Source organism: Vigna umbellata, chromosome 1 (assembly GCF_029865625.1).
Source record: "Vigna umbellata cultivar VRB3 chromosome 1, Vumbellata_1.0, whole genome shotgun sequence".
NCBI lineage: Eukaryota > Viridiplantae > Streptophyta > Magnoliopsida > Fabales > Fabaceae > Vigna > Vigna umbellata.
Genome location: NC_142165.1, coordinates 74,235,662 through 74,254,260, shown reverse-complemented (window position 1 = coordinate 74,254,260; position 18,599 = coordinate 74,235,662). Strand labels below are relative to the sequence as shown.

General features: G+C 39.1%; 1 protein-coding gene across 1 annotated transcript in view; it reads left to right on the top strand.

Moving 5' to 3' along the window:
• The first annotated feature begins 1,206 nt into the window (after nucleotides 1–1,206).
• LOC148206280 (uncharacterized) overlaps nucleotides 1,207–18,599 on the top strand; it is a 32,050-nt gene continuing 14,657 nt past the window's right edge. Inside the window, exons 1-3 of the mRNA XM_088107600.1 lie at nucleotides 1,207–1,799; nucleotides 2,229–2,280; nucleotides 2,329–3,022. Of these exons, the coding sequence (XP_087963726.1) occupies nucleotides 1,207–1,799; nucleotides 2,229–2,280; nucleotides 2,329–3,022 (1,339 nt within the window). The remainder of the gene's footprint in view (nucleotides 1,800–2,228; nucleotides 2,281–2,328; nucleotides 3,023–18,599) is intronic.

The window sequence follows — 18,599 nt, the reverse complement described above, 5'->3', positions numbered from 1 at the left end:
GTGAAGATGCACTTTCAATTTGCATTAGAATAGAATATTCATTTTGGTTTCATGTGGAGAATGTATTGGAGTTAAGTGGTTGGTTGTAGAAGGTGAATAGGTGCAAGGCTACGTGTGGGAGTTTGGTGTGCTCGGCAATTGGTTTGGAATAGAAGAGAACACCTTCTTGGATGAGAATTGTAAATTCTTTAATTAAAGAATGTGGAGTGGTTACGTGAAGTGTATCATGTTAAGACCAATTTAAATATTTTATTTCATTTTTTTTTATTTTTTTTTTATTATTTATTTTTTTTTTCTTTCAATTGAAGAATGGGAATGGGAAGTATGAAGAAGTGGCACGGCTCCCATGAGTGAAAGGGCACGTTGATGGCTTAGATGGATAGCAAATTTTATTTACTTTGCATACTAAAAAAATCAAACAAGGCTACGGTTTTGGATGAGGGAAACAATTTCCTATTCTATTTTTTTTTTATTTGAATTTTTATTGTTCCAATTTCATTTTCACTGTGTTAATTTCATTTTACTGTTTTAGAATTTACTTCGCCGTTTTTAATTCAGTCGTGTTTAATTTCCAGTCAGTTTAATTTAATTTTATCCGCACAAAAACAATCTTTCAAAATTCCCCCACTATGTGTTTGATCTGAGACTGAACCACATTTGGTCCTTGAGAGACGACCTAGGAGTCACTTCCTAGTCTATACTGCATTCTTTTATGCAGAACTTTTGTGGGAGGTGCGACCCTCTCATCAAAATGGCGCCGTTGCCGGGGACCAACGGTTCAGTCTTAGGTTTTTTGTGTTGGTAATGTGTTGTTTGTGTGTCGTGTTTTGTCTTGTATGTTTGAGTGTGTGTGATTTGTTTGTTTAGGTTGTTTTGTGTGTTCAAAATTTTTGTGATATCGTTTCATGATTTTAGGGTGCTGTGACTTAGTGCATGACTAGGGGAAATCCTAGGCCTATACCACCCTTTGATCCTGAGATTGATAGAACTTTTCATAGGTTAGCCAGACATTCTAGGAATTTATCTTTAGAGTCTGTTTTTGAGTCTGTTCCATTGGATACTGTGCATCCCACTGCTGAGTACTTTGTGCATACTGCATCCACTGCATCTGTTGCATCTGCACGGGATTCTGATTCTGATTCTGTTGTTTTTCACACTGAGAACAATATGGCACAACCTCCACCTCGTGAGAGGACTTTTAGGGAGATGGCTGCACCTGATTTCGATATCGAAAGCTTGTGCATCCAATATCCTGATGAGGACGTTCCATTTGTTCTCAAGACTGGACTGATCCATTTGTTGCCCAAGTTTCATGGTCTTGCAGGTGAGAGTCCTCATAAGCATTTGAAGGAATTCCACATTGTTTGTTCTAGTATGAAACCACATGATGTTCCTGAAGAAGACATCTTCTTGAAGGCATTCCCTCATTCATTGGAAAATGTTGCTAAGGATTGGTTGTATGGTTTGGCGCCTAGATCCGTCACTAGCTGGGATGATCTGAAGAGGCTGTTCTTAGATAAATTTTTCCCAGCAGCCCGGACCACAGCTATCAGAAAGGACATAACTGGGATTAGGCAGCTTGGTGGAGAGAACTTATATGAGTATTGGGAGAGATTCAAGACACTTTGTGCTAGTTGTCCCCACCATCAGATACCTGAGCATCTCCTTGTCCAGTATTTCTATGAGGGTTTGAACAACATGGACCGTGGTATGATTGATGCTGCCAGTGGTGGAGCTATTGGAGACACCACACCTGCTGAGGCCAGGCAATTGATTGAGAAGATGGCTTCCAACTCCCAGTAGTTTAGCACCAGGAATGATACCATTGTGGTGAGGGGCGTGCATGATGTTGTTGCCCAGTCTTTATCAGCTGTTGAAAGCAAGTTGGAAGGAAAGATTGACTCTCTTACGAAGTTGGTGACACAGTTGACTACCAACCAGAGATCTGCAGCTCCATCGGCATCTGTTGCACGGCTATGTGCTATTTGTCCTTCCAGTGACCACTATACAGATGCTTGTCCTTCTTTGCAGCAATCTGCTGCCTCTGATGCGCCTCAGGCTTATGCTACGAACATCTACAACAATAGGCAGCAACAACAGCAAAATCATGACTTATCCAGCAACAGGTACAACCCAGGGTGGAGGAATCACCCCAATCTGAGATGGAACAATGCGCCACAGCATCAACAGCAGGCACCACCTTTCCAGAATGCTGGAGCACCTAACAGATATGTGCCTCCACCTATGCAACAACACCAGAGGCAACAGCAACAGCAAGAGGCACCTGCCCAACCAGCTGCCCACCCTTCCACTTCGTCTGAACCTTCATTGGAAGAGTTAGTGAGACAGATGACTATGCAAAACCTGCAGTTTCAGAAGGATAACATGCAATTTCAGCAGGAGACTAGAGCTTCCATACAGAGTCTCACTAACCAGATGGGTCAGATGGCTACTCAGATAAACCAGGCGCAGTCTCATAATTCGGATAAGTTACCATCCCAGACTGTGCAGAACCCAAGGAATGTGAGTGCCATAACCCTTAGATCAGGGAAGCAGATTTTTGTGCCTTCAGAGCCCTCTTCTACACCTACACCCATGCCTGCTACTTGTCCTAGAAAGAACGACCATGACGGTCCGAGCAAGGCATTTGAGGTGGGTGAATCTTCTTCTCTAGCTGGTGGTTTTTCTTCAGGTGGATCTTCTCCCTCTTCCACCACCACGGCTACCGCACCTTCTCCATTGGTTGACCGACCTATCCCTCTACCATTCCCTTCACGGGCACTTCCTAGCAAAAAGATGGAAGATGTGGATAAGGAAATTCTGGAGACCTTAAGGAAGGTAGAGGTGAACATACCTCTACTTGATGCCATCAAGCAGATACCGAAGTATGCCAAATTCTTGAAGGAGCTGTGCACACACAAGAGGAAGATGAAGGGAAATGAGAGGATTAGCATGGGAAGGAATGTATCTGCACTTATTGGTAAGTCGGTCCCGCACATCCCTGAAAAGTGCAAGGACCCAGGTATATTTTGCATTCCTTGTGTGATTGGAAACAATAAATTTGAAAATGCCATGCTTGATTTGGGTGCTTCTGTTAATGTCATGCCTCTGTCTATATATGCATCTTTGTCTCTTGGTCCTTTGCAAACCACGGGTGTGGTCATTCAGTTGGCCAATAGGAGTGTTACCCACCCAGCAGGTTTCATAGAGGATGTCTTGGTTAGGGTTGGTGAATTGATTTTTCCTGCTGACTTTTATGTTTTGGAAATGGAGGAGGGATTCTCTCATGGATCCGCTCCCATTATCTTAGGCAGGCCATTCTTGAAAACTGCCCGAACTAAGATTGATGTGTATGCTGGAACTTTGTCTATGGAATTTGCTGATATTGTTGTTCATTTTAATATCCTTGATGCAATGAAATTTCCAGCTGAGGACCATTCTCTGTTTAGGATCGGTGCATTGGATGACATTATTGATAAATATGTTGTTGATGATTTTGATTCTTTGCATAAGAAAGAGCATTCTTTTCTATCTTCTCTACATACATGCATTGAATCTGAATTTGAGAATGATGTTGATTTTGAAGAGAATTTGGATATCCATGATGTTGATGATGTTTCTGATATGGATGATGTTGATAATGTAATTGTCATGGATATGGATTTGGAGCTTGATGAGATAGGTGTTCCGCCTTTACCTGTGAATTCTTTGGAGTCAGAATGCACTAACCACTTTGTAGGAAGTACAAATGAATCTGACTTGCAGGCACCTACTCTTGAGTTGAAACAGCTCCCAGATAACCTCAAGTACGTGTACTTGGAGGATGATGAGAAGAAACCGGTGATCATTTCCACCTCCCTTGATTCTGTTCAAGAGGAGAAGTTGCTTGGTGTGTTGAGGAAGCACAAGAAGGCCAATTGTTGGAGTTTGGCTGACATACCTGGTATTAGCTGATAACAGTTGAAAAACTGTTATTTTCATGCTTAAAGTTGATACTAAAAGCAACCTTTAGACTTAGAAACTAGCTTGAAATCATGCCTTTTGTTTATATTTTCAGAAATAAGAGAGCTGGACAGGTTTATGCTTGATTTAAGTGTTATTGTGCAGGTTTTGAGGTGAATTTGGTGAAAGAAGTGAAGAATAAGAGAGAGGACATTAGAAAAGACAAGAAAGAGTGCAAAAAGGAGAAGTCGAAGGCACCGCTCAGCGGCAAACTACCGCTGAGCGGCACTCAAGAGGTGACGTTGGAACCGCTGAGGGGCAAAATGGCCGCTGAGGGGAAGAAAGAAGACGCGCAATCACCGCTGAGCGGCACTTTTTGGGCTTGGACTTTTGTAATCTTTTGTAACTCTAGATTAGTATTTAAGGGCTTGCACGTCCTTTAGTTAGTATCTTTGGCAGAAACGAGGCAAACACTCTCTCTTTCACCCCTTTGAAGGAGGATCTTGGATGCTCAGGCTACCTCTTCACCTTTATTGGGTTTATTCTTTCATACTTTCATTGTTATTCATCTAGGTTCACCATGAATATGGTGAACTAAACCTTGTATGTTTGTTGGGGAATCAAAGTAATCTCTTGAAGCTCTCATATATGGATTTGTTGAGTACATCTTTGAATTAAGACATATGCTTTCTTTCATCATTAGTTAGGGTTTTTCCTCTTTGCTCAATGCTTGCATTGTTTAACTCATTCTAATGCATGATTATTGGTTTTGTTGATACGGACACGTACGGGGAAATCTAGATCCGGGGAATTTCTCCCAATATTATACTGACAATATTATATTGGTTGCCTTTAAGCTCCTGCACTCATGAACTAATCATTAGGAATGCTAGGAATTGTATGAACTATTTGATTAGGGAGAAGCCATCTAGAATGGTACATTAGAGAGTGGCATTAACAATGATGATTTGAATGTTGAATTCCTAAAATATATGAGAGTGGATGAGATGAAATTGACCCCCAACAACATATTCATTCATATATTTCCTTGAAAGTGTTTATCTTTTGTCTTTGTCATTGATCAATTCATGCATACATATTTAATTTTCGTCTTTGCATATTAAACTTCAATTATTGTGTTCTTAAGTCTTAGCTAATCAACAAATCACATAACTAAACTAGGCCGTGAGTCCTTTGGGAGAACGATACTTGGTCTTACCAAGTTTATTACTTGAAACGATTCGGTCATACTTGCCGAGTGTGAAACAAGTTTGTGACATCATATTTTGGTGCTTACAAATTTGTCCATCATTAGCCCATCCACATGCATGCATAGAATTCTTTTGGAAGATGGGGCAAGGCCAGTGAGACAGCCACAAAGAAGGCAAAACCCCGTGATCATGGACGTCATCAAGAAGGAGGTGACAAAGCTTTTGCAAGCTGGGATCATCTACCCTATTTCAGATAGTCAGTGGGTTAGCCCCATCCATGTTGTGCCCAAGAAAACTGGCCTCACTGTGGTGAAGAATGAGAGGGATGAGCTTATCCCAACTAGAGTGCAGAACAGTTGGAGAGTCTGCATTGACTATAGGAGGCTCAACCAAGCAACCAGGAAAGATCATTTCCCCCTGCCATTCATTGATCAGATGCTGGAGCGCTTGGCAGGTAAATCTCATTATTGTTTTCTTGATGGTTTTTCTGGTTACTTTCAAATAAATATTGCTCCTGAGGATCAAGAAAAAACCACATTCACCTGTCCCTTTGGCACTTTTGCCTATAGGAGGATGCCCTTTGGTCTATGCAATGCCCCTGGTACCTTCCAGCGGTGCATGCTTAGCATTTTTAGCGACTTTCTTGAGAATTGCATAGAGGTGTTTATGGATGATTTTACTGTGTACGGATCCTCCTTTGATGCATGTTTAGACAGTCTGGAAAAAGTTTTGAAAAGATGCATAGAAACAAACCTTGTTCTCAATTTTGAGAAATGTCACTTCATGGTTGGACAAGGTTTGGTTCTAGGGCATATCATTTCTGAAAAGGGAATAGAGGTAGACCCTGCTAAGATATCTGTGATTTCGCAGTTGCCTTACCCCTCTTGCGTGCGAGAGGTGCGATCTTTTCTTGGACATGCAGGTTTCTACAGGCGCTTCATCAAAGATTTCAGCAAGAAGGCGCTTCCTTTGTCCAGACTGCTGCAGAAAGATATTGACTTCTCTTTTGATGACAGATGCAAGCAGGCGTTTGATTGCCTGAAGGAAGCTTTGACCACCGCCCCTATCATTCAGGCACCGGATTGGACAGCCCCATTTGAGCTCATGTGTGATGCGTCTAATTATGCATTAGGGGCTGTCTTGACACAGAAAATTGACAAGCTGCCGAGAGTGATCTACTATGCTTCACGCACTTTGGATGTTGCCCAGGCAAATTATACCACCACTGAAAAAGAGTTGTTGGCAATTGTTTTTGCCCTTGATAAGTTTAGGTCATATTTGCTTGGATCACCTGTTATTGTGTATACTGACCATGCAGCTCTAAAGTTTCTGTTGAAAAAGGCGGAGTCAAAGCCTAGATTGATCAGGTGGATGCTACTGCTCCAAGAGTTTGACTTGCAAATTGAAGACCGGAGTGGAGCACGAAATTTGGTTGCAGACCACCTAAGCCGGATTGAAAAAGCTGATGATGAAGCTGATGTGTTGCCCATACAGGATACCTTTCCTGACGAGAGTTTGTTGATGATTTCTTAGTCTCACCCCACTCCTTGGTTTGCACACATTGTAAATTATTTGGTTGCTTCTGTTTTTCCTCCCTTAGCATCACGTGCTCAGATTGCTAAAATTAAGAGTGATGCTAAGTATTATGTTTGGGATGACCCATATCTGTGGAAGTTGTGCAGTGACCAGGTTACTAGGAGATGCATTCCGGACCATGAGATTGACTCGGTCCTGCAGTTTTGTCATGCCTCCTCACCTGGTGGTCATCTGGGGATACAGAGAACAGCTCGCAGGGTGCTGGACTGTAGTTTTTATTGGCCTTCCATCTTCAAAGATGCGGAGAAGATCTGCAGCACCTGTGAGCCTTGTCAGAGAGCAGGAGGATCAATTTCACAGAGACAAGAGATGCCTCAACAACCTATGTTGTTCTGTGAGGTGTTTGATGTATGGGGTATAGATTTCATGGGTCCTTTTCCTGTTTCTTTTGGTTTCTGTTATATTCTCCTTGCTGTGGATTATGTTTCAAAATGGGTGGAAGCTAGAGCCACCCGGACTAATGATGCTCGGGTTGTTGTAGATTTTGTTAGATCTCACCTCTTTTGCAGGTTTGGAGTGCCTAGAGCAATTGTTAGTGATCAAGGAACCCATTTTTGCAACAGATCCATGCAAGCCTTGCTCAAGAAATATGGGGTGACGCACAGAGTTTCTACACCTTACCACCCCCAAACAAATGGGCAAGCTGAGATCTCCAACAGGGAGATTAAGAGGATTTTGGAGAAGATTGTCCAGCCCAACAGGAAAGATTGGAGCAATAGGTTGGACGATGCTCTTTGGGCTCACAGGACAGCTTACAAAGCACCGATAGGGATGTCTCCTTACCGGGTTGTCTTCGGAAAAGCATGTCACCTACCGGTCGAGATTGAGCATCGGGCATATTGGGCTGTGAAGATTTGCAACTTCTCCATGGACCAAGCTGGAGAGGAAAGAAAGTTGCAACTGAATGAATTGGATGAGATCCGATTGGAGGCATATGAGAACTCGAAGTTCTACAAGGAAAGGACAAAGAAGTTCCATGATAGTTCTATTGTTAGAAAGGACTTCGAGGTTGGCCAACAGGTTTTGTTGTATAACTCTAGACTCGGCCTCATGGGTGGTAAGTTGAGATCAAAATGGACTGGACCTTTTGTTGTGACTAATGTTTATCCTTATGGTGCAGTAGAGATCCAAGGTCCATCTACAGCTAAAAGCTTCAAGGTAAACGGGCATAGACTGAAGCCTTTCCTCAGCAACCCTTCTTTAGTGGATGTAGTGGTGGAGGAGACGTCTTTGGTCCACCCCACCTATCCTCCCATCTGACTCAGGGAGTTTCTTTTCTCCTTCCCTCCTCACTTTTATTGCACTTTGTCGATATCTGATGATTGTTCTGATTGTTTGATCTACTGATTGTGACACACTGAGGACATTGTGTCGTTTAAGTGTGGTCTATTAGGGGAGGTTGTTTCTTTGTTCATGTTTCGGTTTTTATGTAGTTTGTTGTGTCTTGTGTACAGTTTTGCATACTTTTCGTAAATTCTGGATTGTGGTTATGTTGTCAGTTTTCCTTCACTTCATTGATACTCTGAGATTTTGGATTCCTTGCTTTTCTTTGCTTGGAAGATGATCATGATGTTTGAGAGTTGAATTGATTGTGACACAAATGCCCTGTGTGAGAATTTGAGCCACTTGATGTTCTTTCTTGTGTGTGATATGTCTCTTGATTGCTTGCACATATGCCTTGGTTTGACTCTTGTTGATAACTCTTGATTGATATGCATGTTTGGAAGTGATAAAGGCAGTTTTGTTTTTGAGCCTCTCTAGCCAAATAAGCTTACCTTGTTGTGATCCTTTGATAACCCCTTTTGAGCCTATACTTTCCCCCAATTCTTTGTTTTGAAGCTCATACACTAGCCCTAAGTGAAAAACCATGATTACCTTAACCTGAGGGAATTTTGGAGCTTTGGAAGTGTTTTTGGAACAAGTGTGGTCTCCTTGGGGTTTCTGATGAATTGGCTGGTGGGTTCCTCTTCTTGTTTTATGTTTGTAAATATGTGGTGTATCTTGTCTCTTGAAATTGTGTGCTGAATAGAGAAAAGAAAAGAGACAGGATGAAAAAATAGAGCAGAAAAATATATAAAAAAAAAATGTGAATAATTGTGAATAATGGAGTCAAGAAGAGGATGGAATTAGAGGTTGTGGGTGTGGTTGAATGTGTTTACACTTGTTCCCCATTGCTCCTCTGTTCCTTATGGTTTGTAGCTTCTTATCCAGATATATCCTCCCTTGTCCTTGGCCCCATTACAACCATGAAAAGACCTTTTGATTTGAACATGCATATGTGTTCGAGCGTTGATATTAGAGGCTTGCCAAGTCTGTTGTTGTTTGCTTTCTTGAGTGCATTGAGTGACATTGATTTACCTTAAACACTTGAGAGAAACACTGATTGTGTGCATCTGTGAGGCTCTGTTGCTGTTGATTCATCTCTTGAACTGATTGACTGCTTTCCTTGTACTGAATTGTTTGGATGATTCTTTGAGTATCTGCTTTTGTTGACTCTGTGTTGGATTCTGCCTATACCTTTTACCGTCCAGAATTTTGTGAGAATTGTGCAAATGTGTTTCTGTTTTGGAGTCTTTGTTGTCTGGCTGTCGAGTCTGTGTCAGCTTCTTGATGTTTGAGTAGTTCCCTGGTTTTCGTCTTGGTTTTGCCCAGGAGTGCAAAAGACTAAGTGTGGTCTATTTTGATGAGTCAATATTTCTTGAATTATATTTAGTTTATTGCACTTAAATAAACCAGAGAATTGTGTTTAATTGTTTGTTATTTCCTCGTTTTCCGAATTTTGCTTAATTTGGTCGGAAATTTGTAATTGTGCTAATTTGGGTTTTCTGAGCTGATTAAGTGTATTTTTGAAGTGCAGGAAAATTTCGGAAATATATTTTGGGACATCAGGAAGAATGCCAAATAAATTCAAGACTCTCCAGACAGACATTTTTGAATTAATTAAAATGTAATTCAGTAGTTTAGAATTTATTTTTTTATCAACTCTTATATTTTGGGTCAATTTTTGGTAAATTAGATTAGATCCAAAATTAGAAATTAATGACTTGAACTTAGGGTTTGATTGTGTGTGGACCCTACCCTAAAAATATGAGGACACAAGGCACTCCAGAAAGTGGTCCAGCCGCCACTTGCACTTGGTTTTGGCCACTGTTTTTAGTTTTTTTTCTCTCGGCTTGTGTTCCTGGGGGAGAATGATGTTTACGCAATTTTTCATGATGAATGGGAGAAAAAGCTTCACTTTTACATGGCCTTTTTAATTCTTGGGTTCAAACAATTTTTATTTTGGAAGAACGTTCCCAGCCGCCACACATTTTTGGGGACACACTCTCGGTCTCGGTTCTCTTAGGGGGCTCTCGGTTTGAGATTTTTTTTTAGCGTGTGTGTGCAAGCGTTTTTCAGCCACCACTAGTTCCTTTTCTCTCGATTTTGAACGTTTTGGAGCATGAATGAAAGGCACATTTTGATGTTTCTTGACTGGAACATTATTTTGAATGATGAATGAAGAACACACTTGCATTTTTTTTTACTTCGTTTTTTTGCAAACGCTGGATTACTGTATTATGAAAAGCGAGGTGTTTCACGGAGAGATGAAGCCGGAAGGTGTCACTACATAGAAGCAGCTCACGGGAATTCACTCCGTTCTTGGGAAGGATCTTGTTTTTTTTTTTTCTCTTTCATTCCAGCAGCTTGCTACCTTTCTCGGTGTGTCAGTGACGTGGAGCTGGGAACAGAGATCTCCAATGTTGGTGTGCACTCGGTGGTTGGAAAATGATGGTCCAGCTTGGATGGTTAATTTACTGAAGCATTTCATTTGGTTTAAAGCACACTTTACACGGTGAAGAATTGGTGCAGACTGTGATTATTTTCTTCCTTTCTTTAAGAAGAGTCTCGGTTTTTTTTGGTTTTCGGGAGAGAGAGCTGGAGAAAGATGGAGGGCTGCCACGGGCTGGAAGAAAGCATCCAAGCTATTGCAACGATGCACCAATATCCTTTGAGAATGAAATGGTGATGGTTGATATAGAGTGCACATGGTGACGTGTTGGAATGGAAGATGTGCTGATGTAGGTGTCACGGTGGGGCCATGCTGGAAGAAAAGAGAATGGCTTTTGATTTATGCAATGAAGGAGTAGATTAGGTAGAAGAGTAATTCACGTGAATGTGGGCCATAGTGTGCACGGTGATGGAGCATTTTCAAGAGACTAGAAAGTTTTATTCTATTTAGTTAATCATTTAAGGAAGATGGTGCAGAGGTGTGAAATTTTTATTTGGAAAAAGAAGTGGGATACGTTGGAGATGTGGTGTCACGGGTAAGGAGGTAGTTTTTTTTATAAGCATTTACAGATTCCAATTGCTCTTGGTAGATGTGTGGGGTCATGGTTAATGGTAGGAAAGTTTTATTTTATTTTATTTCTTTTGTCTTGGAATATTTTATATTGTATGTATAAATGCTTTTCTTCTTTTTGATGGTGAATGTGTAGGATAGATGACAATATTGTGCATTTAATGTTTTAGTGTAACCGTTGCATGTTTACAGCTTGAATTGTGTTTGGGTATTTATCTGTTGTAATTTCCATTTCAATGTTTTCAATTATGTTTGGTTGTATTTAATTTCCCGTTTTAATTTAGTTCATTTCCAAAGCACAAAAACACTTTCAACCCCCCCCCCCACTACGTGTTTGATCTGAGACTGAACCACAATTTGGTCCTTGAGAGACGACCTAGGAGTCACTTCCTAGTTTATACTGCATTCTTTTATGCACAACTTTTGTTGGGAGGTACGACCCTCTCATCACTAGGCTTCCCCGTACGTTCCCGTATTGACAAAATCAATAATCATGGCAATGAATGAGTTAAACAAAGCAAGCAATAAGCAAAGAGGAAAAACCCTAGCTAAAGATGAAAGAAAGCATATATCTTAATATAAGACATTAAATCAAATTCCATATATGAGAGTTTCACAAGACTACATTGATTCCCCAACAACAATACAAGGTTTAGTTCACCATATTCATGGTGAAACTAGATGAATAATAATGAAAGAATGAAAGATAAAACCCTAGAAAGGTGAAGAGGTAGCCTGAGCATCCAAAATCCTCCTTCAAACGGGTGGAAAAGAGAGTGTTTGCTTCGTCTCTGCCAGAGATACAAACCCTAGGACGTCCTAAAGCTTATATACTATTCTAAAATTACAGAAAATTAGGCCCAAGCCCAAAAATAGTGCCGCTCAGCGGTAAACTACCGCTTAGCGGTAAACTACCGCTTAGCGGTAAACTACCGCTCAGCGGTAAGTGTGTGAGTTGTTTTCTTCCCCTCAGCGGCCAAATCACCCCTTAGGGGATCCAACGTGATTGCTTGAGTGTCGCTCAGCGGTAAACTGCCGCTGAGCGGCAGTTGCGGCTTCTCCTTTTGCACTTTTTGATGTCTTTTCTGATTCCATCTCTATCCTTCTTCACTTCTTTCACCAAATTCACCTTAGCCTACAAAATCAAGGGAATCTTGCACAAAACCATTAAATTCACTTTCAACTCTCTTATTCACAAAACTAAAGCAAAAATATGAGTTCAAGCTAGTTTCTAAGTCTTAAAGGTTGCTTTTGGTATCAATTTTAAGCATAAAAATAACGATTTTTCAACCGTTATCACCCATGCATGACCTAGTGATTCCTCCATGCCTTACCTAAATGATGAAATCTCTTGCTTTCCTTTATTTACTTTTGATTGTGGAAAGTATTTGTTTAAAAACTTTGTCACCACTGCTTCCCACTATGTAAAGCTTCCTTCTGGAAAAGAGTTCAACCAAAGCTTAGCGTTGCCTCCTAATGAGAATGGAAATAGGCTAAGTTTGATTGCTTCGTCCGGCACCCCATTTATCTTTACTATGTTTCAAATCTCATTAAAAGTTGTAAGGAGATCATATGGGCTTTCGTGAGACAACCCATTAAATTGGTTACTCTTAACTAGTTGGATTAATGTTGGTTTCACCTCCATATTAGCTGCATTGACTCTTGGTCTTACTATGCTATTAAAATGCTGAGGTCCAGCTACATTAGTATAATCAGCAAGAGTTCTTCTGGTATTATTATTCTCCATTTCCTCAGTGCTAGGGTCAGAACTTTGTGGTGATGGTTGTAACAGAGTTTTCGGAGGAGGAAAAAGTTCTCTAGATGTACGGATTCTTCTCCTCCGTCTACTCTTGTCTAGGCCTTCAACAAGAGGTTCGTTCTGTAGTTTTCTTGCTCCTAGTTCGGATTGCTTCCTGCATACACAAGAAAACAAATCCCTAGAAAAATTGGTTAGCACAAAAAGATATAGAAGAAGATATAAGATTAAAGATAAGAAGATAAAATAAAAACAGAAAATAAAAACACAAAACAGAAAAAATAAAAACAGAAAATAAAATAAAATAAAATAAAAATAAAAACAGAAAAATAAAAACAGAAATTCAAATTTCAAAATTCAAAATTCAAGTCAAAGATAATCAATAATCACACAAATGAACTAGTTAAACCACGAGTCCCCAGCAACGGCGCCAAAAACTTGATGACAAATTTATGAACACCGAAAAACGACGCCACAAACTTGTTTAACCCTCGACAAGTGTGACCAAATCGTATCAAGTAATAAAACTCGGTAAGACCAAGTATCGTTCTCCCAAAGGACTCACGGCCTAGTTAGCTAATGATTTGTTGATTATTTAAGAAATGTGAACAATTGATTTTAGGTTTTAAATGCAAAAGACAATAATTAAACATGTATGCATGAATTTGATCAATAGAAAAGAGGAATACAAACACTTTAATGAATTAAACATGTATGCACAGAAGCTTAAAGGCAACTAATATGCTATTGGGAGATTTTCCCCGGATCTAGATTTCCCGTACGTTACCATATCGACAAAATCAGTAATCATGGCATCGAATGAGTTAAACAATGCATGCTTTGAGCAAAGAGGAAAAACCCTAACTAATGATGAAAGAAGGCATATATCTCAAATAAGATGTTTAAACACAAATTCCATATATGAGAGTTTGACAAGATTACATTGATTCCCCAACAACAATACAATGTTTAGTTCACCATATTCATGGTGAAACTAGATGAACAATAATGAAAGAATGAAAGATAGAACCCTATAGAAAGAGGAGTAGGTAGCCTGAGCATCCAAGATCTTCCTCCAAGGGGTGGAAAAGAAGAGTGTTTGCTTCGTCTCCAGCCAAAGATACAAACCCTAGGACGTCCTAAAGCTTATATACTATTCTAAAATATACAGAAAATTAGGTCCAAGCCCAAAATAGTGTCGCTCAGCGGTAAGTGCGTGAGTTGATTCTTCCCCTCAGCGGAGCCAACGTGGTTTCTTGAGTGCCGCTCAACGGTAAACTGCAGTTGAGCGGTAGTTGCGACTTCTCCTTTTGCACTTTTTGAGTTCTTTTCTGATTCCATCTCTATCCTTCTTCACTTCTTTCAGCATATTCACCTTAAAACCTGCATAAAACACTGAAATCAAGCATAAACCTGTCCAGCTCTCTTATTTCCAAAAATATGAAAAAAAGCATGATTCCAAGCTAGTTTCTAAGTGTTAAAGGTTGCTTTTAGTATCAATTTTAAGCATGAAAATAACAGTTTTTCAACTGTTATCAGTCACCCGAGTAGTGGACGTCGATTTCCGGAAGGCTTGAGCCTGCAATTTTGCCCAAGCTTCAGGGGTACCCAGCCCGGGCGGCGAGCGTCGATTTTTCCACGCTCAAGCCTCCTGCAGGTCGCCTAAGCTTCGTGCGGTTCCCTCGTGCTTTTCTAGGCCTTTCTAAGCTTTATATCCTTAGCACTTCATCTCTTCTTCCTGTATTAACTCATTTTCTATCAAAACAAAGGGAATTAGTCATCAAATTCAACCTCAACTCTCTTATTCTCACAACTTAATGAAAAATCATGAGTCCAAGCAAGTTTCTAAGTCAAAAAGAGTGTATTTAGTATTAAAATTACATCACAGATAACGGTATTTTAAAGCGTTATCATTATTTTAGAAATGTTGGTGTTCCAAAGGAATTATACAAATGGATTCCTAAGGAACAACTTTCTGCTAACAAACAAGGACCCAAATTCAAATGGATACCTGCATCAAAAATCTAAGTGGTTTTGAAGGAAAGAAAATGATGTTGTAGAAGTGTAGAACTCATGGATGAACTAACTTGATGATATCAAAATTCTTGAGTATCTACAAGTTGCAACGATTATTATCTCACTGCATCATGCATGATATTTGTTTGAATGACTGTTTGATGAATGTATGATTGATTGAGTGATTGATAGATTGAGATTGCCTTCTGTGAAAATCTATTTTACGACTTTTAATCGATTGTATTAAGTACAATGTCGATTACATGTTACTGTATAATGTTTCTGTTTTGTGAAAACCTTTTGTCATACAGAAGTAAACTTTAGAATTAACAAAATCAATTTGATATCTTTGTTATTGGGTTTTTTGTATTTGAAAATTTAAATGTGGGATTATTTGCATACCATAACTGTAGTTATAATATGAAAAACCCTGGTTTCTATTAAAGAGTCTCTACAATCTATACAAAATTATGTAAGATGGCCGCTTCATCTTCACGACCAGAGAAGCGCTTTACATCTTCTAGAAGAGTGATGACAAAATTATGTACACCGAAAAACGGCACCAAAAACTTGTTTAACCCTCGATAAGTATGACCGAATCGTATCAAGTAATAAAACTCGGTAAGACCAAGTATCGTTCTCCCAAAGGACTCACGGCCTAGTTAGTTATATGATTTGTTGATTATTTAAGACTTGTGAACAATTGATTGTAGGTTTAAATGCAAAAGACAGTAATTAAACATGTATGCATGAATTTGATCAATGGAAAAGAGGAATACAAACACTTTAATGAATTAGATGGATGAGTATGTTGTTGGGGTTATCAATTTCATCTTATCCATTCTCATATACTTTTAGGAATTCATCATTCTTTTCATCAATTGCTAATGCCACTCTCTAAATCACCTTGCAAGAAGGCCTATCCTTAATTACGAGTTCATTCAATTCCTAGCATCCCTAATAATTAATTCTGAAGTGCAGAAGCTTAACGACAACCAACCCTCACATTCCTATGTCTAGGCAATATGCTATTGGGAGAAATTCCCCGAATCTGGATTTCCTCGTACGTTCCCATATCGACAAAATAAATAATCATGGCATTGAATGAGTTAAACAATGCAAGCTTTAAGCAAAGAGGAAAAACCCTAACTAATGATGAAAGAAAGCATGTATCTTAAAATAAGATGCTAAAACACAAATTCCATATAGGAGAGTTTCACAAGACTACATTGATTCCCCAACAACCATACAAGGTTTAGTTCACCATATTCATGGTGAAACTAGATGAACAATGATGAAAGAATGAAAAAAAGAACCCTAGAAGGATGAGTAGGTAGCCTCAGCATCCAAGATCTTCCACCAAGGGGTGGAAAAGAGAGTGTTTGCTTCGTCTCCAGCCAAAGATGCAAACCCTAGGAAGACCTAAATCTTATATACTATTCGTAATATTACAGAAAATTAGGCCCAAGCCCAAAATAGTGCCGCTCAGCGGTAAGTGCGTGAAGTTGATTCTTCCCCTCAGCTGCATTTTCACCCCTCAGAGGAGTCAACGGGTGTTCCTTAGTGCCACTCAGCAGTAAACTGCCGCTGAGCGGTACTTGCGGCTTCTCCTTTTACACTTTTTGAGTTCTTTTCTGATTCCATCTCTATCCTTCTTCACTTCTTTCACTAAATTCACCTTAAAACCTGCATAAAACACTGAAATCAAGCATAAACCTGTCCAACTCTCTTATTTCCAAAAATATGAACAAAAACATGATTCCAAGCTAGTTTCTAAGTGTTAAAGGTTGCTTTTAGTATCAATTTTAAGCATAAAAATAACAGGTTTTCAACTGTTATCAAAGAGAAGTTGATCCTTTTGGGTGGTTTAGTGATGACGATCAACGCAATGATTTCATATGCCAATGGTGGTACAAAGAAGTGATCAGACACAAGTGTTTAAACATTTCATTTTTCTTTAGTGAAGGCTTCTTATTTCAAGAATGGTTGGAGAAAGCTGGTCTGACAAAATTTGTTGAACTTTAAGGGGACTGTTATCCAAACCTAGTGAAGGTTTTTTATTCAAATCTGAAAAAGGAAGGTAACTGTCTCACGTCCAAAGTAAAGGGTGTGGAGATAAGTATTCATTATTCCATCTGGAAGTATGTAGCGGGATTTCAACAAGGAGGACTGAATGCACATCATGGGATACCAGGATTTTACAAAACTGATATCTATAATAACTTCTTGAAAAATCTTGACATGGTAGGGAAATATGAATCCTTTGATATTAAAAATTACGGAAAGAAGAATGCTTATGCGCATGCATGATCACCTGGATTCTACTTCCAAGGGGTGATGATTGATCCATACTGAATGGTGAAGATGTGTACCTGCTTTTTGCATTGCAAACTGGTACTCAAATGAATTGGTCTTTGGTGATAACTGATTATATGTTAAAATGTACAAAACAAAAGGAGTATCATTTACCATATGGTGTCTTCATTAGCAAAAATCTTAATTAAGAATGCAGAATATGGATATCACAAATGAAAAGACTATTTGGTGCTACAAGAAGAACGTTTTGGAAAAATTGTTCTTGGATTCTGTGGGATTCAGAAAAGTTAAAGGAGGGTGGATTTTCAAGGATGAATATATTCCCAGCACTAAAGAAATGAATCCTCTAAATGTTGACTCGTCAAGATATAAATTCAAGCCTAAAAAAATTTGAAGAATTTGTGGATGAAAGACTCAAAAGACTGGATGAGAAAATGATGATGCTTCAAAGATCATTCACCGAGCTGCATCGGAAGATGGACTATGCACTGAGAATAAATGCTTTTGGAGATACTTTTGTACATGATTCTGACAGTGGGAAGAACAGTGATGATAAAAAGGGGTCTTGTGTTTACAGTCTAGTGTCATGCGTTTTGTTTGTTTTGTCTTAGTTTGTTTGTTTAGATGTTTTGAGTGTGTCTTTTGTAGTTTATTTGATTGTAATATCTTTTGAGAATTAATGAAATCAGATATTCTGCTTAAATTTAATATGTATTGATTAAGTCGATTGTGTTGTTGTTGATGAATCGGCAAGTGTACCGAATCGCACAAGTAATATAAAATGGTAAGACCAAGTATCGTATCCCAAAGGACTCTCGGCACTATATAGTCGTTTGATAACTCGATTAATTAAGAGTTAAAGAAAACGAGATCATTGGTTTCAAATGCAAGGACAAAAAGTTAAATATGAATGCAGTTTGATCAATAACAGAATCGCACAGTGATGAACGGATGTTATTTAATATGAGATGAGTATGTTGTTGGGGTTAGATTTCACCAATTTCTCTCTCATGTATGTAAGAATTCTTCTTTGTGCATTAATGTTAACGTCACTCACTAAATCACTGAAACCTGATCCCTCGGCGAAATAAGTCTGTCCTTAATCACCAGTTCATGCAATTCCCAGCATTCCTAGTAATTAAATGTGAAGATCAAGAGCTTTAAGACGACCAAGACTCATACCCTCATCCCTGAGAAATATTACTCTTGAGAGTAATTCAACAAGAACCTGAATTATAAGGAACCTCCCGACACTCATGCAATTCATAAATCATGCTATTGAATGAATCAAACAAAGCAAGTGTTGTAACAGATTAATTACTCTAACAATTAATGAAAAAACATATATTATTAAGAATTAATTCAAATACATGAGAGTTCACAAGGTTACATCATCCCCCAACAATAAATAGAGTTTATT